The 20,736-nt window shown below is 32.5% G+C and overlaps 1 protein-coding gene across 1 annotated transcript in view; it reads left to right on the top strand.

Moving 5' to 3' along the window:
- The window catches only part of LOC145315566 (hepatic sodium/bile acid cotransporter-like), a 79,190-nt gene that overhangs the window by 42,868 nt on the left and 15,586 nt on the right, over nucleotides 1-20,736 (top strand). Inside the window, exons 8-16 of the mRNA XM_080155551.1 lie at nucleotides 4,605-4,680; nucleotides 5,120-5,227; nucleotides 8,081-8,116; nucleotides 8,494-8,527; nucleotides 9,138-9,223; nucleotides 9,509-9,573; nucleotides 9,831-9,908; nucleotides 10,401-10,458; nucleotides 13,691-13,828. Of these exons, the coding sequence (XP_080011677.1) occupies nucleotides 4,605-4,680; nucleotides 5,120-5,227; nucleotides 8,081-8,116; nucleotides 8,494-8,527; nucleotides 9,138-9,223; nucleotides 9,509-9,573; nucleotides 9,831-9,908; nucleotides 10,401-10,458; nucleotides 13,691-13,828 (679 nt within the window). The remainder of the gene's footprint in view (nucleotides 1-4,604; nucleotides 4,681-5,119; nucleotides 5,228-8,080; nucleotides 8,117-8,493; nucleotides 8,528-9,137; nucleotides 9,224-9,508; nucleotides 9,574-9,830; nucleotides 9,909-10,400; nucleotides 10,459-13,690; nucleotides 13,829-20,736) is intronic.

Here is a 20,736-nt window from a genome sequence, read left to right as displayed (position 1 = left end):
GACATAGATGGTCAATCTGACCCCATTTTTTTCTTAAAAAGAAACCTTTGTTCACTTTTTGTTGTATATGAAATACAGCCCTATAGGCAACATTATTTGCAACTAAATTTTGCAATGATATAATTTTTAGAAAGATAACTTTATTATAAGAAATTAAATTATTTATAACTAACTTATTATATGTTGTGTCATACGCTTCACATTATATGATGGAAGAAATATTTTCTTCAAATATTTCACCCAAGGAAAGCTTTAACCTAAGATATTCAACAATTTATAGCTGATACATAATGTAAACAAAATTCCCTTGTGCTGTCTCTAGGTTATCTCTATTGTATAAATGAACGTACAAAAGAGGAGGAGAGAGAGAAGGAAATAGACAGAAAAGTGAGGGAGGGGGGAGGGGGAAGAAATATAGAGAAAAATAGACAGAGATATTTATTGTTCACCCTTAGATGATGTAAATTTTTTGATAGACTTTTTTGAATTTAAGAAAAAGATAGAGAATGAGACAAAACCAAGTATCATATTTTATTAATATTGCTTATACAAGAAAGGTCATTCAAAATTATTTCACCAATATTAAGGTCAAGTGACAAAAATTTAAATTTCCACCTACTTCGCCCCCAGAGGGGGCAATAGTAGAAGGAAAATTCAAATTTTGATCACATGACCAAAATTGTTGAAATAATTTTAATATCCTTTCTAGCATTCACAATATTACGAAAATATGATAAATAACTATTATCCGCTGAAGATTGGTTTTCCGTTTTAGGCTATTTTTTTAACTCTAACACCCTCAACTAGAGGCTGATTCATATTGATACAGTTGTGTTCTAAGCATTTCTTGTTCTTAATATGTAAATAGACAAATCAAATGGAAGGACCCGGGCATGTTTAATGCTATGCCAGATAGTTAGTATTATGAAAATGGACATCCAATAAGTTTAACAGCTTCTTGTAAGTGTGGAAATTTTTAATTGAGAGTTTTTATACTTTAAAAACTGTTTTTAACCTATTTTTTATCATATATCAAAAATATACTATGACACCAGTAGAATCAGACTGCAGAGCCCAAATTTGAATTAAGTCCCCAATAAACTTTTTTGGGGGGATTTAAAAATCAATTTTATATGTTGCTGTGATCATTTTGATGGAAGCAAAAGCATTTTTTAGTTTGGGGTTAAATTGTTTCTTACAGAACAATTTGATGTGATTCAGATTATATCAATACAATAATAAAAACTCTACTCTGTTCGATGCAAATAATTTTTTTCTAAAACAATAATTTATATAGAAGAAATTTAACATTAAAATAAAACATATTATTCTGAAGTCTGAACCAATTAGAAGCCTTGTTTCATTTCAGTTTTTTACAATTCAAAAAAGAGTGTTTTCACAAAGTGACTTATTTCCAATGTAGTTAAATAATTTTTATTTAATTAAAATGAAAAGAATGAAAACTATACACATAAAAGATACATGCTTTTTAAAAATATTTAAAAAAATAAGTTTGAATAATCTTATATTTTATCATATTTGTATATGTGACAAAAAAAAATTTGTTGTATTGCGTAAACGTTTGTTGTCATCTTTCACTATTTAACCCTTTACAGCCAATTTTTTTGTGTTTTAAATAAGTGATGGAAAACAAGCACGATAAAGTTAATTTATTGATATATTGTAAAGAATTAAGTTTTTAATGAATAAATTTAGATGAAATCAAAAGGCCTAATTTTACTCTATACCAGAATACTATATATATGAAGCAAAACACTCTAAAAGCTACGAATTTTACCCAAATAAAAAAAGACCTTTTGCTCTGATCAAAAAAGACCACAGCAACAGTAAAATTAATTTCTAAATCCCCTCAAAAAAGTTTATTGGGGACTTAATTCAAATTTAGGCTCTGCAGTTTAATTCTACTGGTGTCATAGTATATTTTTGATATATGTTTTAAAAATAGGTTAAAAACAGTTTAAAGCAAATAAACAAAAATAATCCCCTGGTAACAAATTTTGTTTTAAACCCATTTATGTTGTTGGTTTGTTTAAAAAATTGTACTTTTAACATTTATATAAGAAGAAACTGTTTTTATTTTTTCTATATTTATAGACATTACATAGACAAACATTTATTTCTATATAAACAATTTATTGAGTTCTAAATTATATCGCAAGACTGAGCATACAAGAAAACATCAAAACATTATATTTGTAACATACATGACGTGTCTATAAGGCTTAGCTTCCCTGATTTCAGATGGCTGTCTAGAAATTTACCTATCTTCTAATAATACGAGAAAACGGTTTTTGAGAGTCTTGGAGCTGTCTGTTGCTTTGGATTGGAGTAGCCGGTTCTAACACAAATTTGCTCAGCTTTCTCAAATCCACGCGGCTCAGTAAATTGAAGAACTTCTGTCGGCCTCGTGGCTGTGAGTGGCTGCGAATTCCAAGCCAAGCCTTTCCTAATCATAGAAAGTGTTAGAAATAAAGATTAAAGTTGCAGATTAATTTTTGTTTTGGATACTTTGTTTTTGTTATTATACTGAATGTATAAAAGTCTACATTACGATCAGAAATAACTTCCACAAAAAGTTTTTTTATTGTTTTAAAAAGCTATAATTTATACTAAAAATATTACTAAACCCCTTCTCGTTAAAATTAGTAAATAAAAAAATTTACTTTTCATTTTTTGCTGTTATGTACTTTTGCTAAAAATCAGTCAATATATCATGGCACACCTTACATTTATACATTTATTTTTTCAAAAGAATTTCTAATAACGTTATTGAAATAGATATAGAATTCCTGGGTAATATGACAGGGAAATTTTTGTCGTCAATTTGGGTTGCTAATATAGTCCTCAGATATTGGTAATACTTTCCTCCATGGACAGGGGAGTAGATCGGGTAAAGTCGTAGGGGGGTGATGGGGGTATCGTTATATAACCGACTCTCTAGGGGCATTGGATGGGAAAAAGAGAAGTCACCCCACCCCCAACCTACTCCTTTCAAATATTAGTTTTAAAAAGAATGAAAAATTACTCTTGGAAGGATGGTGGTTCCCTACTAGAATATAGGTTTAAACCTTTTCTAGACCTATGAGAAGATACATATCGGTTCAGTGGTTAGCAAGTACACAAAGATACACAAAAGATACAAGTTATAAACCTTTTCTAGACCTATGAGAAGATACATATCGGTTCAGTGGTTAGCAAGTACACAAAGATACACAAAAGATACAAGTTATAAACCTTTTCTAGACCTATGAGAAGATGCATATCGGTTCAGTGGTTAGCAAGATACACAAAATTACACAAAAGATACAAGTTATAAACCTTTTCTAGACCTATGAGAAGATATATATCGGTTCAGTGGTTAGCAAGTACACAAAGATACACAAAAGATACAAGTTATAAACCTTTTCTAGACCTATGAGAAGATACATATCGGTTCACTGGTTAGCAAGTACACAAAGATACACAAAAGATACAAGTTATAAACCTTTTCTAGACCTATGAGAAGATACATATCGGTTCAGTGGTTAGCAAGTACACAAAGATACACAAAAGATACAAGTTATAAACCTTTTCTAGACCTATGAGAAGATACATATCGGTTCAGTGGTTAGCAAGTACACAAAGATACACAAAAGATACAAGTTATAAACCTTCTCTAGACCTATGAGAAGATGCATATCGGTTCAGTGGTTAGCAAGATACACAAAAGATACAAGTTATAAACCTTTTCTAGACCTATGAGAAGATATATATCGGTTCAGTGGTTAGCAAGTACACAAAGATACACAAAAGATACAAGTTTTAAACCTTTTCTAGACCTATGAGAAGATACATATCGGTTCAGTGGTTAGCAAGTACACAAAAGATACAAGTTATAAACCTTTTCTAGACCTATGAGAAGATATATATCGGTTCAGTGGTTAGCAAGTACACAAAGATACACAAAAGATACAAGTTATAAACCTTCTCTAGACCTATGAGAAGATGCATATCGGTTCAGTGGTTAGCAAGATACACAAAGATACACAAAAGATACAAGTTATAAACCTTTTCTAGACCTATGAGAAGATACATATCGGTTCAGTGGTTAACAAGTACACAAAGATACACAAAAGATACAAGTTATAAACCTTTTCTAGACCTATGAGAAGATGCATATCGGTTCAGTGGTTAGCAAGATACACAAAGATACACAAAAGATACAAGTTATAAACCTTTTCTAGACCTATGAGAAGATATATATCGGTTCAGTGGTTAGCAAGTACACAAAGATACACAAAAGATACAAGTTATAAACCTTTTCTAGACCTATGAGAAGATACATATCGGTTCAGTGGTTAGCAAGTACACAAAGATACACAAAAGATACAAGTTATAAACCTTTTCTAGACCTATGAGAAGATATATATCGGTTCAGTGGTTAGCAAGTACACAAAGATACACAAAAGATACAAGTTATAAACCTTTTCTAGACCTATGAGAAGATACATATCGGTTCAGTGGTTAGCAAGATCCTTCAGTACACAAAGATAAACAGAAAGACATTCATTGCGATAATTTTAAATAAGTTTTTTTTATTTAAGATTTTACGAAGTGATAAATGGAGAGAAGGTTTACTTTGAATCTAATCCACTAGAACTTGCTGTTTCAAGAGATAGAGTAAGTAACACTTTGGAGACGCCGGAAAGTGTCATGTGTGACGTCATGAAAATACTTTTTAAAGGAGGAATGAGAGGAGAAGAGGGAAAGGAAACCCCTAAAAAGGAGATGGATAATAAACGTATTTTTATGATGTCACATATGCCATGTTTCAGTGCTTAACATTTTGACTTTACTAAAGCAATTGGTAGTACAAAATATTTTTTTTTTATATATTAATGCTGTAAAAATCAATCAATTTTATATGTAAAGATTAATCTATTATGAATCTAATTAACTTTTTGTCATAAATTCATGCATGATTGACCCTAAAAATGTCGAAAGTTTTATTTTCAAACTACAGACGTTTTAGTAATGATTTATTAATTAATATCAAATTTATTAAAAATTTAATGGAAAAGAACTCCAGGTCATTAAACATTTAATTGTCTTATTTTAGGTGGAAGCTAATAAAGCTATTGTCATTGTGATAACCGTACTTCTTGGAGTTGCCTTGGCCCTGATGGGTCTGGATATTGACTTAAAACTTGTATGGCAAGTTATAAAGGTAAGGATTTTAAATTTATTTTTGCATACGTATTTCCAAAGCATTTAATAGTTATTTCTCGTATCGTATTATAAACGGCTTTCCGCGGATATAGAATGTACAATTATAATTGTACATTTCTATATTCGTAGAAAACTGGATATAATACGATGCTAGACATAGTTTTTTCGTATGGATGAGAACCGGTTCCTATCCACCGGATTCGAATGAATACGAGAAAGGAATATAAATAACATAGTTTTATCCGCTATATTGGTTTGTTTTACATAGCGAAGCAACTCTATGAAATATCCGTCCGTCCGTCGGTAATGTTAGCAATATCAATATTTAGACATCTAAAAATTTGCTTTCATCTCTCACTCTTTTTTTCGTTTTTATATTCTTAAAAGCGAAGCTTTTCTATAATTAGTGTCGGTCCGTCCGTCAGTCCGTCCGTCCGTAAGTCACAGTTAGCTATTTTCGTTAATTTAAACAGGTTAGAATTGTATGATGATTCCTGTAGTAGTTAGGTACAATTTAGAAAGCGTATCAACTCTATAATCAATACCAGAATGTCCGTACGTCCATTTTAAACATGTCGATTTTTAACTTTTTTGACAACAAATCTTTGTTCAGGGTGTTTCAAAATCTTAACTATGCATAGAAAATGAAACAATTATACAAAATGTTTTATATATCTGGAAAACCTATTCTAAGACATTTATGTTTCAAATATTTAAATATGACTTTTTCAACAAATTATGCCTTAAATACCGGTTTTTCCAAAGGCCTTATTTTTGAAGATTTACGGATTTAAAGATTGTGGAAAAAATGTGCACGTTTTAAAAATTCAAATTGCGCGTCTTGTTTTAATAGTAGAAAAACGTTATGCTTGCCGTTAGAATTGTCATAAACTCTAGTTTTTGGATATATAAAAACCATTCCAGTGCTACGTATATTATAGGAGCTACGTGGTAAAATGTCCCAAATTACTTAAAACTTTTCAACCTTTCTCGCACTTTTCAACGTAGCTCCTAAACTACAAATAGCAAAAAAATAGTACTTATATTTCCAAAAACTAGAGTTTTTGACTATTCTAACGGCATGCATATCGTTTTTCTACTATTAATACAAGCCGCGCAATTCGAATTTTAAAAACGTGCAAATTTTTTCCACAATCTTTAAATCTGTAAATCTTTTAAAATAAGGACTTTGGAAAACCGGTTTTTAAGGCATTATTTGTTGAAAAAAGTATTTTTGAATATTTGAAACATAAATGTTCCAGAATAGGTTTTCCAGATATATAAAGCACTTTTTATAATTGTTTTATTTTCTATGCATAATTAAGATTTTAAAAAAGACGTTTCTATTAAAACACCCTGTAATAATCCGATTCTTCTGATTTTTTGAAAACTGATTCCTAGTACAACAAGGTACAATGTTATAAGTGAAGCATCTCTATAAACAAGTCCCTAAAATGTAAGTATGTCCTTAAACAATATCATCTATTTATGCAGTTTTGCAACAAATTTACTTACAATATTGTTTGTACTGATGCATTAATATTAGCTAATTCAGTTCTGACAATCTACAAATGTTAATGTTTGTTGTCCTTCCATTTCAGAGCTTAGCTCTTATGGATGTTGTCATCCTTGTTTTTTTAACTTTACAAATGTTGGAGCTTATTTGGATTGTTTGTTTGCAATGACATTTCAAATTTACCCGAACATTGTTGCGAACTTTGCCCCGTCCAACAAATAAGCAATACAAATTTCAAGACAGGGACATATGTTCTCAACAAAACTTTTGTGATTTATATCCTCTGCCCCCTTTCAGATTCCTTATATGCTAGGGGCGCAGCCACTAGTCAGTAATATAAAGTAGTAAGGTTTTTTGATTTAAGCTTTTGTTTTTTTTCTTTACATCAACCACAACCCCTAGAAGCTATGGGCCAAGCAATTAATAAAAAGAAGTAAGGTTTTTTTGTCTGAAGCTAAAGATTTCGTAAATGGATGGTCTGAAACTGTTGTACTTTTTAGGGAAGCTTTTTAGGTGTCTTAGGTTATTTTCGGCCACCTTTTAGACGCTACGAGCAAATCAACTAGTTATCCAACATAGGGCTAACTCCATTTATTTATATATCAACTATTTTAGAATAAAAATAATGTCTTAAATTTTTTTATATTTGTACTTATCCATAAGTAGCGCTGCATTGAAATAACAATATCTTGGATAAAAAGAATAGTAAACTGTTGTGCGAAGAAAAAAAAACATGATGTTGTAAAAATAACAATGACAATAAAGAAGTAGTACGCCATTTACTCTCTAATCTAATATGATTTAGTTTGTTAAAATTATTCCCTATTTCATAAAACTTGTTCTGCAGAATATTTTGATTTATTCCATATTTGAAAACTTTGTTCTCCCCTATGTGTTTATGTCGCATCTACAATATAAAAACAAAACAAGGATGACATTAATCAACAAGATTCAATTCAGACAAAGTAGTAATGTACTTTATCATTTATTCGCCTAAATTTTCAAATTTGCCTTTGTATAATTGCCTGATTAGTTCTTTTATTTCAACTTTTCATGAAAAAGTTGACTATTCAGAACTATTGAACCATTTGTCGCTGCTACTTCAGTTTTGTCTCAGCTGTTGGAATATGTATTACATCGGCTACAGCTGCCATTAGGGGCGCGTCTTATTGTGACTATTGCTGAGGCTCTGGCAAAGGCTGTCGAGCCCTGTTATTATGCCTTTAACCAAAAAGTATATATATTAATTTAAAGAAAAATCAGTTTTAAAACTTTTTTGTGTCAGCTTATTTTGAAATCCTCTCTTTTTTTTAAGTACTAATTCTTCAATTTTAGAGACCTATTGGTCCTGTCGTCGGTATGATTTGTCAGGTTAGTTATTTTAATTCTTTTAAATTAAGAAGGGTACACCGTATAGGACAAGGACGTCCAAGCTTTTTTTTGAGGGGGATATACCAATTGAAAATAAATTTAGCAATGTCAAATTGCACTGGGACAAAATTTGTGACTTTTTTGTGACCTTATCGTATTTATGAAGAAGCGTACAGAAGGGGTTTCTACCTTCCTGGGGGTGATAACACCCTACTATGTATCCACCCTCCATAAAAAGGGTCTTCACCCCCCAGATACACCATCCTAAAACAGCCAAGGGGTGTGTCAAGTTAAAAAGTAACACATCCCTTAAAGTTAATTAATTGATACTAAAAACTATAATACAAATTTTATGTTTCTTATATTTCATTTTTCAGTTTATTTTCATGCCGTTGACAGCTTATTTTGCGGGTAAGTTTAAAAGAATTATGCCTGTCTGTAGCTTAAAATCTCGCTACCGATAAAACGATAAGGTTATCGTCTACAGTGAAACTTTCTACAGATCCAGGGAAGAGTTTAAAATATTTGGGGGGAGGGAACTCAACCTTCACAAGAGAAAATTCTCTCTTAAGAATCCTTCCCTAAAGCCCCTCCCCCAAAGGCCTCTAGGGGCTTGGCCGCTAGCATATATAATATATATAAATTATAAGTTTGTCTTTCTGTTGTTGATAGCGTGGATACTCAATAACTAAAAAATGTTCGTCATATTTCAGTAAAATTTTTGCTTGATGTAAATCAAAATATATAATATTTAAAATTTTAGTCACTTTACATTAAACATGAACATATTGTACATTTTTTTAAAATGTTAAATTAAGTCTCCTTTATAGAAATGATTTTCCTAATTTAGTTTCAATTACAGGGAAAATTAAAAGAAAAATATTTTGTTTAAAATTTTAATTTTCAAAAGATAATTTGATAAACCAAAATTTAATTCTTTAGATTTAAATTGGATCTTAATGATGAAGCAGACATAAGAACATCCTGGTACTTTAGATAATACTGTTTTTATTTTTTTTAGGTTGGCTGTTCCTAGAGACAAATTATGAAAGACTTGGGTTGTTACTTCTTGGTTGTTCACCCGGGGGCTCCGCCTCAAATTTCTGGGTACTACACTGATTTAGAATCTCTTTGGAAGTCAAATCCTTTGAAAATTTGAATTATAAGCAATCCTTAATTAAATTTAGAGATTCAAAGATGTAAAGAGGAAAATAAATTATTAATCTCTAACCAAAACTACGTATAAAGTACGTTAAACAATATTTTTTTTTAGCATAAACTTCTTTTTCAAATTCATATTTGAGATTGTCAAAACTTACTAAATTCTTTAAGCCATTTCAGATCTATAATCTTTTCTAATTTTAATAAAATTTAAGTATATCCATATTTTAGACTGTAATGTTTGATGGTGATGTGAATCTTTCAGTTACAATGACATTTATATCTTCAGTTTTTAGGTAGATTATTGTTTTCTAGGAAATTTTTCTTTTAAATGAACTTTTATCACTAAGTATCAGGGACATAGGAATGTGACAATGAATCTACAATTCAGATTCTTTGTTGTCTTTGACCAAAACTAATGCAACTTTTCTTATTTTGACTAATTTTAAAGACTTTGGGAACACAAAATGCCGCTGAATTTATTCCGTAATGAGTAACATTCAAAAAGAAGGTATTTTTCTAATCTTTCAGAAATTTAATTTTATTATTTTAGTTTTGCCTTTACAACCATGTGGATCTACATCTTGGGAACTCCTCTAGTAGCCAAAACTATTGCCATACCATATCTCAGGTATCATTTAGTCTAATTGTAGTTTTAGCTTAACACATTAGAAATATCACCACAAGAAAATATTAATAATTTTGAAAATTACCCCTAATCTTGTTATTAAAAAATAAATGAGTGTTTAAGACATTACTTAAACCTTTTTCATTCAAAACCTAATCTATCTACTCAAAAATAAAGATTATAAAAAATTGAATAGTCAGGAATAGGTGTTACTTTATCTATCAACCTAGCTGGTTCAACCCAGAATAAGAGGGTACAATGGGCTGTTTATTACACTAGTCCCCAATGTTTTATAATATCGTTTTCTTATTCGTTGGAGACTTTTGATTAAGTTGAGTGTTCAATTTTAATCTACAGAAGGGGTAATTTTGTGCATCATCATTGAGGAATTACATGAGTTTATCGGCCATTGTTTTATCCCTTTAAATCCCTGAATTCTACCTATTAATAGATACTTAATCAGATTCCAAATTGTAATAATTTTAATATCTTCAGATTAGTGATATCTCTAGTGTCATTTACATTTCCTATAATCATTGGAGTTGTATTTAAGGTAATATTTCTTATATTTATAGAATAAAAAGAGTTCTACAAGCTTTCACATCCCTCAATCTTAAAGTATTTTATCAATTTAAGTACATTTATGCTCTCTTGTACTTTTCATAACAGGGAAGCCTTGGGAAAGGTTTTTTCTCTATTTTTGCTACATCTAGTAGCGTAGTTACTAGTTTAATCAAATTATTACTCTATACAACCTTGCTTCTCTCGCTCTTTTTATATTATATTAAATACTTTGGATCTACTGCAGTTCATGGTAAAATATTGCTGGTAACGAATGCTTCCTGGTTCCTGGCAATATTACAAGATTCCTGGATCCAGCAGCACGCAAATTCCCCTAAATCCTAGGTTCCTGTTAGCTGGCAATCTGCAAATTTTCCAGGTTACCAGCAATGAGAGAAGATTACTGGCTTACAGGAGTTTTTACCCCATACCCCTTATCACATTTTCTTAGGGGGTAAACAGCAATGATTAATAAGGGAAAGTTGCTTCAATTATTTTATTAATAGAGGTGGGGAAAGGATATAGGAGAGTTGGATCTTTACCTATATATTTAACTGTTTCTATCTTAATATCCACTTTCGCGCCAAAATTTAGGCGCTCCTTTTTATTTTTATAATATATTGAAAAGTGGGGGAGACAAATTCGTAATTTTAATCGTATTAATAAATCAATTTATTTCTAAGTGAGGCTCTGAAATCAAACAGTAAAACCAACGAACTTAAACGCCTATAGAATGCCAAAACTTAATACTAGCCCTTATAACCTAAACTAACCTAATTATAAAAAAGTGCCGCGGCTAGGTTTCATTGTGTTTTTTTTTGGGGGGGGGGGGGAGGATCAAAATTGAAAAAAAATTCTAAGAGGATAACGCCAACAATTCTAGCATAAATCAACAAAAAGAGTGGCGTAACTGTGACGTACAGACCATGAAAACATGTAAGTAAGATTATGGCGGGAGATTTTTATTTCAAATTATTCTATTCCCTCTCTTTTTTTTGGAGTCAAATGTAAATTAATAAACCTTTACACGCATATGATTAAATTGGCGCCAAAATTTAGTAACTATACCTTACAACCCATCCCACTCAATAATGTACAGACAGCTAAAGCGCGAGAGCTTTTAAATTCAATTAACGCCATCCCCTCCTCATTTAAGGCTGTATAAACTTTAGGGGAAAGTTTAACACTTTTGCGCCAAAATTTGAATGGCATCTTTATTTCGTCTTATAAAATGCGGGGTTCTAATTGTTGGGTATTCGAGTTAAGATAAAGAAACCTCTTGACAAAAAAGCTAATTGGTTACCCATTTTTAAATTTAAAATTTATGAACTGAATCTCTGAGATACTTTTGGGTGTTTTAAATTCTAATTATCTTCCTTCCTTTTGATTCTTTGTAAACTCAAGCAAGCAAGGTTGACAATATAGTAATATTTTTTTGTTTCTCAATTAAGATCTCACTAACCACTGATTCGATTGAGTTTTTCATTTTAGAGAAGCTTCTCAAGGTTCTATCAATTTCAAAACGGAGCCTCATGATGCTAAGGGCGCAACCGCTACAATCTACAATATAAAGTAGCGAAGGATTTTAATTTAAAGTAAAATATTTAGGAAAAGTAAGTTACAATTACATAATGAGTTTCATACTTATTTATAAGTATCACATTTTTGTGCGTGTTTGACTGTCTTTGTACACAGAGGGATCTTGCTAACCGATGAACCAAACAATTTTAATATTTTTTTCTAGTGGCGGTTTATCTTAAGAGGATTGTGGATGATACCCTCAAATAAACCAAATAGTTAAAACCTTCCCAGGACCTATTGACCTTAAAGTTTTTCCTGACTACTTTTATATTGTTACTTTTTACACCTTCATAAACGTTGTATTAATAACTGTTGATAAAATCAGAAATAAGGAATTTTTATGATATTTGTCTCAGTCCCCCCCCCCCCCCTCCCCTTTCTCTAATTCATTATTTACATTTGATCAGTTTAAGGTTTTTAATTTACTGTAAATTGTTGCAGAGCGGAGCAATATTTATACCTTTTCCTAGCTCCCTCAATTACTACAGAGAAACACCACTACCCCCCCCCCCCCCTCCCCCCACATCAGACAAACATGCCAAAATAGCCACTTTTGAGTTTTGTGAATCTTATCAACCTCTAATTGTGGGGTAAGTGTAATAAAAGGGAAATGTGAATTAAAAGGGAAATATTGCTTTTTAACAGGAATATTTCAAAAATGGCAGTGACCAGGAATATGCATAAATTGCTGGCAACCAGGAAAGTTAAACATTGGTAGCTCCAGCATTATTTCTTGTTATGCTAGATCCAGGAATCTTCTAACATTGCCAGGAAACAGGAAGCACTCGTTACCAGCAATATTTTACCATGAACTGCAGTAGATCCAATACTTTATTTATAAAATAGTTTGTATTCCTTTGTTATTGTCAAATTACTATAAGAGGTCAATAAATCTCATTTTTAATAATGATACGTAACATAATTTAAAGTATATAAAAATGTTTTAAAAGTTATGAAAAGAATAAGTATTAAACAAGCAGATAGAGAGTTAATCCAGGAATAAGGTATAACCAACAAGGGAATTAAATCTAAAATAATATTTGGGGGGCAAATGGAGAGGTCGTCAATTTTACGATGTGTTGCCCCCCAACGACAGCTGAAAAACACATATAGGTTTCGTGATTTTCCCCCGAATTAATTTCGTTATTGGTATGAGCTGGTTAATCCCATTAATTTTCCTCTTAAATTTTTTATCAATTGGTGGATAATCCATTTTGTATTAAATTTCTTGTAAAGGTGACCCTAGCCTCAAGAAAATGGAGGGGAAGGGGGGGGGGGGTAAAATCCCGTCGACTCAGTTTAGTGCATGCAGAAATAAGAAAACATTTTTGGTTGGTTCATTTTTATTTAGATAATACTCCAATGCTTGACAATAGCATAAAACTTATGCTGCAACAATATATAGTTTCGCTGAAATTTCAATGGGACTTTTTTCTGGGGATATTTTTTCCTATTTATGTTAATTTTATTACTTAAACATCACATTTCAGATATAAAAATTTAAACATGTTTTTTTTTACGTATTCAAATTTACTGAAATAAGATTAGCTTACTTTAGCAATATTGATATTAATGTTTATTTATGTAGGTTTTATTTAACAATATTTTATTGCTACTTTCAAATTTATTTTGATTTCATTCAGCATTATTTTCCTAAAATTGGAAAAGTATTGAAGGAAAAAATCTCTCGTCCTTTTTTCTTCACTTGCCTGCTGATCCTACCAACCATTGGAACCTGGAACAATATACACTTCTTCTACCTGGCCACATGGAGACACCTGGTGAGCAAATTTTTAACTACAACACATCAAATTTTTGTTAAAAATCAAAATTTGGGTTTTAAAAGTTGAAATACTTTTCAACAATTCCATAAAATACTTGTGTGTGCGAATGGGGCGTTTGTCCAAATTTAGGTATGGAGACCGCTCTTCTATGAGTACTACTAAAACCTAATTTTAATGCAATACACATAGACATTCTCATCGTCGGTTCGTTTGTTTAGAATGCTTAACCCTCTATTCCCACAAGTATAATACGAATTTAGTTGAGCTGGTGGAAGCTCAACAAAAGACCCACGCGAAGTATTATGTTGCTTTAACCTAAGAATAAATGGTTGGTTTTGATATTCGATCAGAATTATATAAGTATATTAAGTATTAAGGAAGGAAAATGTTTTTATAAAGTGTATTTATATTACAAGTGCATAAGTTAAGTATGAAAATATTTACAGGATAAGTGTTAAAATTATAAGTAGAGTAGGACAGAAATGTGCCCTAAGTCCCAAGCAGTGAATTGTGCTAAGTGTTAGAGTTCTAACATAAGGCCTGAGCTCAATTCATGCTAAGTACTAAGGGGCCTAAATTTAAACTACAATGCATGCCAAACAACTAAGTCATTACCTTTTAAAGCCAGAAAGAGAAGTTGATGGTAGGAGAGTTAATAAATAACTGAATAAATTCAAGAGGTACATGCTATAACATTAGCTCTGGACCAGGATTTTAGTGTTTGTCTGTGCAATTAAATATCTGTGTGTTAATATGTGACGTAAATCAGGCATGGTTGTAGGCATACATATATGTACTGGTTGTTTATATGATTACATTAACTATAAACATAATATCTTTAATAAACATATACTATTAGCAAATCACATACAGATTACCATGAATAGGCTAGCGTTACCCATATATGGTGTCATATAGGTAAAGATAGGCCTATGAATGCAAAAATTGATACAAATAATGCCTTGGGCCTAGCTAAAGTAATTGTGTCTTGCCCCTGAGTGCTACTAGTTAATTGCAGGGCACGTGTCAATCAAAGGTTCATAATATGATCTATAAAGTGTTGACTTTATATCAAGCATAGATAGATAGTTGTGGATGCGAAGCATTTCTGTAAAAGTCTCATATGTACGTTCAAAGAATTTGAAAATTGAGGATCGCATCTCCAATGGGGGTAAGTTGTAAAAAAAGAAAAAAGAGAAAAAGAAAAAGTTTAGTAGTCCCAGTATATAGGCATATATAATAAACTATAAATGTATTCCAAGCTAAGTTAAATACGCTTTCCATTAAGAAAGTATGATTTGCGTATTTTCATAGCTGGGTATACAAGATGATAAACCTCCCAAATAGAATACATTCTTTTCTTGAGGGGTTTAGTTTTATCTAACATTGTCACATCAATAAATGTTTTTGCGTTGGTTGTTCTGGATAGTTCAGCTTCTTCTGATGATGAACTAGGTGGTGAAGTGCTCTCGTTCGAAGTGTAGGTTGAGGTTGGGGGTGAGGTAGATATGTAGCCAAGGGCGTCCACTTGTGCTACCTCGTTACCATTCTCGTCCAAGGTGATTGAGTGATTTTCCAGGTCATAGTAGAGTTGGTTGAGGTCATTGGTAGAGAGGGACAGTGTGCTGCTAGAGCTAGTGTCACTATCGGTCTCCACTCTACTATCTTCTCTGGTATTCAGGGCTGTATTTAACAAGAAATTCCTGATGGTGATGGACAGGTTCTCTGAGAATCCATCGTACTCTGGTGTGGTGATGATGTTGTTGTTCTCGTCTATATCATCAAGGTGTTGACAGGAACACAACCGCAATCCGTCCAAGGTAGGGTGGTGGTAGGGCTCCAATACTCCATGATCATCTAGGTTATCTCCAGGCTGGTCCATGGTAGATCCTAAAAAGAGTTAGTGCGCGTGCTCCAACCGGTTCCTTGGGGTATCCTGGCTATGGTAATCTAAACAAAAGAAATTTTAATAATCTTTTATTAATCATTTTATCCCTGGGATATTCTAGAAATTCTTTTCGTTACAGATAGACCTATAATGGATTGGTTAGTTATCTCTATTTCTGTTAAATATAACTGCTTCCTGAATTTAAACAATATTTTATATAAAAATGTATAAGTACAATTAGTATTTACATAACGTATTAATTTCTTTGGGTACATTACTCGTATGTATGTAAAAATATAAGATTTTACTAACAATAGTTGGTAACCCTTGTTTGTATATTTTGTATATGTACATATGGTTTATACCATTGTTGGCATTAGCTGTATTTATGTTATTTTTAACATGAATAAATTTTAATCATTTTAAAGACTAATATCTTACATTACGTCGCTATCAAGTGTACTTTTTAGACTTAATATCTACAAAATATATCGTTCGACGTCCGTAATTAAATTTTACGTAACAATAAGTTGTCAACCCTTTGTTTATGTTTAGGCGGTCAAAAGTGATAGGGGTTGGATTTGAGCGAGGTTATAAAAAGCTGGCGGCCCAGTAATTATGCTCATTTTATTAATAATTGTCTTTGCGAGCGGAGCTTGCGTTCGAGTGTTTAATTTTACCGCTAAATTCCAAGAGAATTTATATAAAAGTGATAAAATATAGTAACCCGTTTGTTTTATATGAATGTTTTTATGTTATAGATTGTTGATATGCCCATTATTGCATTCGTTAGCCGCTATTTAAGACTCAAGAATCTTATTTTCTTCGTCGATAAGGCCTTTATCACTGTATTTTTTTTAACGAAAGTGGGTTAGAAGCAATATGGGTACATCTTCAATATATGACAATTTTGTTTTATATAATATTTGTAGTTTTGATAGGACATATCTGAGTCATCAGGTAAATTGACGTACCTTGTTTTGTTTACGTTTTCCGTCTGCAAAAGTTAAATTCGTTCATCGTAAACAAAACTTATATTGACACAGATATGTTCCATCATTCTATTCGTTTTAACTTTTGATTACAACATCCCCTTTTTATAATCAAAATTTATGGAGTCCTGATTCAAATCTTCTGAAATAATTTTACTATAGGTTTTTTAAAATAAGATTCAATTATAATGACGCTAATTGATAGGTTATTTACGTTACGAGTAACTCAACCATATTTATTTTAAAATGGTCGCTTACAAAAATTATATTTAGCTAGCTTTATTGAAAGTACTTTTTAAAACGTCATTGAAAATATTCAGATTTAGCTAGTACATAAGTTTTAATTGCTTGATGCATCATAATGAAAATGTTTAGATAGTTCAGCGATAGCTATTTTTAAACGTTGAATCATGTAAAATTAATTACATACTCTTTTACTTAGTTGAATTTACTTTTGAATAATAAAACAAAGTTTTAATGCTTAAATAGCTTAACGATAGCTATTTTTAAGCGTTGAATCATGTAAGATTAATTACATATTCTTTAACTTAAAGAATTTTACTTTTAGATGATAAATCAAAGTTTTAATGGTTAGGAGGTTCAACCATAGTTGCTTAGAATACAAAAAAAAATATTCGTGTGTACAGTCTTTTTCATAAAATTAACTTTACTATATTGCCTTTCAGAATCACTAGTCCTCTATTTTAAATTTACATTCGCTCATAATGTATATACCTGACAGCCTGGACGCGCATCAGAATATTAAGGAAAGATTCGAGGAATCAATGAGAGCGGCTGCGGCCACTCTTGCCAATTCCTCGTTTCTTGAAAACTCCTTAGACGACTCGAGTTCAGTGTACAGCGACCAGTCTGGGATGCCAAGCCTTGCTGATGTCGATGACTATGGGAGTACAAGTACTTTTGATACTGTAGAGTCCGAAAGGGATCAAGGGGAGATGTTTGGCAACGAGCATCTCTCACTGATGCTTAGTAGAACGATACAAATCATCTGGTCTCTCCTCAATTCGGTGATGCAGAACTCCTGCGGTGACATTGGTGACGATGTTGCCGGAGGTGATTCTGGGTCTGCCGAGTCGAGGAGAGACCAGAAGACGAGTCTGGACACATTCAACATGGATGGCTTAATTAACATGTTGTTGGGTTTAGGCTTGTTTTCATGTGCTCTCATAGTAGTCTTCTTCGGTGCTGTAGGGCTTGAGACTCTAACAAGATTAGACAACACCTCAGACAGGTCGCTGGCTCGCTGGATAAGAGATGTATGTACGCGCCTCCGAAACATAGGCGTCAGGACCATTGAGCTTCTTCACTGCGGTAACAGGACCAACAGGACTAGATCTGAGGTTACGTCGCCAACTGTGGAGCCGTCGGGTACCATGTATGAAGCCGCATCCTCTGTGATGGATGATATTCTGTCAGATACACAGGTGAGTTTTCTTCTGTTGTATATTTCTTTTCTGTTTTGTATAATTTTTTTTTCTCTAGCCACCCGTTTTGTTTAATAAAGCATCATGTTGTTGCAGGGTTGTTCTGTCCTATTCTCACTTCCTCAACGTTGACTTTCGGCTCTTCCATATATATCGCTCACCGTTTATCGTCGTTTTATGTCGCCAGAGAAATCCGCTCGGTTACCGCAATTAAATTGAGATACCAGTTAACCTTTACTAAAATCTTAATTAGCAACCTAATATTATTTCCCTCTGGGAAGGTTAAGAGTTTGCTCGTGCCGCACGTTTCTCATTGGGGTTTAAATGTTAGATCAAAACTTTAATGTTTTCTTTTTGTTTTAGGCTCCCTCTTCTAGTCCATCGACTCCAGCAGAAGTAAGGTCCAGAGTTGGGCTGTTTGCCGTACACCGTCTGTCTGCCACTGAGGATCGAGTTACTGGAAGTAATGTGCCTGCGGGATTGGACACCTCGACGGGAAGCCCTGGCTTCCGTCCGTTGATCTTTGATCAAACAGAGCGTCTACATGTAAGTATCCATGCTTTAGTTTTCTATTAATTTTCGGAAAGAGGCCGTACATTTGTACACGTATCTAGAAGTATTTGCAACTAAAATTCTTTTATTGGTAGAATATTAATCTTAAAATGTATGGTTGCATAAGCATTTTTGAACCGATCTAAGATTTTAATTCTAGTATAAAGTGGGTTGAATTGCTACCTAATCATATAGCTTTTCAGGATTTTAGGCATTCTTATTTCCTGATTTTCCTAGATTCTTTATTGGCGTTGCGATTAAACTAATAGGATCTATTATATTTTAGGCGACCAACTCAGTCAATCTGGAGGAACACTATACAAACATGCTAAGGTTTAGTCCGCCCAGTACTGGAGGGTCTGCAGAAGGATCCAGCTACAGTTCATCTCTATGCCTTAGTCGCATTGATTCCCCATCTGCAGCGGACCTTTCAGCGGTAAGTTTGCTACATTCGTTTAATATTATTAGTCGCCAAAACTACGTGAGTTGAGGTAAAGAATTTGGTGACTTTAGCTATGCGTATATACAATAAGTTATTTTAACCATGGTGCTATCCCCTTTCCAATGGTTAGCATTATGACTTTGGCGGAGTTAATAAAAATGTTCTAAAAGTATCAGGGCTGCTCGATTATCTATATGGGTATGCATTATTATATTTCTCCCTGATTATTTGTTAAGATTTTCTGTTTTAACTAATATTTACTTCCCTATTTTAGGAAGCGGAAAATACACTTCCTCTGGTGAACGTGTTCGAGATCGACATACCATCCAGCCAGTTCGGTTCCATGGGTAGTGAGATTCGGTTCCCATTGCCAGAGAGAATTGTTGGAGGTTTAGAGCGGCTGCGTCTTACAGTTGAGACTCCCACTCCATCTCTTCCGCCAGAGACTGCCTCAGAGACGGCTAGCCTGACTTCAGTTATACGTTCGTCGGATAATAGCAGGGAGGAGTCCGATGCTGAAGGTGTCCCTCGGCGACGGGGTTCTGCCGGCCCTAAGCGTACGCGTTGAAGTGGCGAATGTTAGCTTGGTCATAGACATTGTAATTTTTTTATTAGACAAAAACTGCTCAGACACGTGTGACAAAATTCTTAATCTATGTAACTAGTCAAAATAGTGATTACTATTTAGTAAAATATTAGACGTTATGACTTTCATACTGTACAAGACCAAATAATTTACACCATTGTTATTTTGTTATATCATTACATGTTAGCTTGTAAGGAACTTAGTTTGTAAGGAAATAATGGTATAAGGTTGTATTTTCTTTTCCCCTAATTTAAAACTTCGTGTAATCTCAATTACTTTCGTCATAGTTGAACTAAATTTCTTTTTCCAATATTATATTAACAATTCCAATTCAGCCTTATATCACAATTTATTCATTCTTGTTAGCTTTTAAGGGTTATGTACATAGATATTTATTCGAACTTGCGCCTCAGTACCTTTTCTCTGATCTTTCATTTATATCCATCCCTGTGCATTAATCGTGAATTTTAATTGTGCTGTGATATATATAGAGGACCTGTAAATAGCATATATTTTTTTTTTGTAACCGATATCTAAGTAGCCTGAAAGACTGACGTTAGACAAAGCTATTTAAATACGCTTATTCAAGTACCTTTAAGAAAGATATGTAAAGACTGTTTGTAAATTCTAATATTTGAGCAATTAAAGTAGTATCATTGGTCGGGTAATTTCATTAAGGAAGAAATGTTTAAACTTAGTAGGGTTTAGAGTATATATCATTCTTCTTCAAAGCTATAGAACTTTACATCCTTTTAATTCTTACTACAACAATCGTAAAACTTAAGTTTCGGGGTAAAATTTTCTTAGGTCTGTCGTTAAAGCTAAATCTAAGTTTTTATTTCCACCAAATAGAATTCTCCTGATTCGAATAGAGTCGTTGATAGGCTATGTGCCTATATATATATATATATAAGTTTTTGCATTTATTGCTCAGTTGTTTTTAATGATCTCGGAATTTTTCTTATGTGCCAGTATACAGCTTAAGTCAAAAAAAAAGAAA

The sequence above is a fragment of the Acartia tonsa genome, chromosome 1 (assembly GCF_053477335.1).
Source record: "Acartia tonsa isolate MP-2025a chromosome 1, ASM5347733v1, whole genome shotgun sequence".
Classification (NCBI taxonomy): Eukaryota; Metazoa; Arthropoda; class Copepoda; order Calanoida; family Acartiidae; genus Acartia; species Acartia tonsa.
This window is presented reverse-complemented; position numbering and strand designations above follow the sequence as displayed.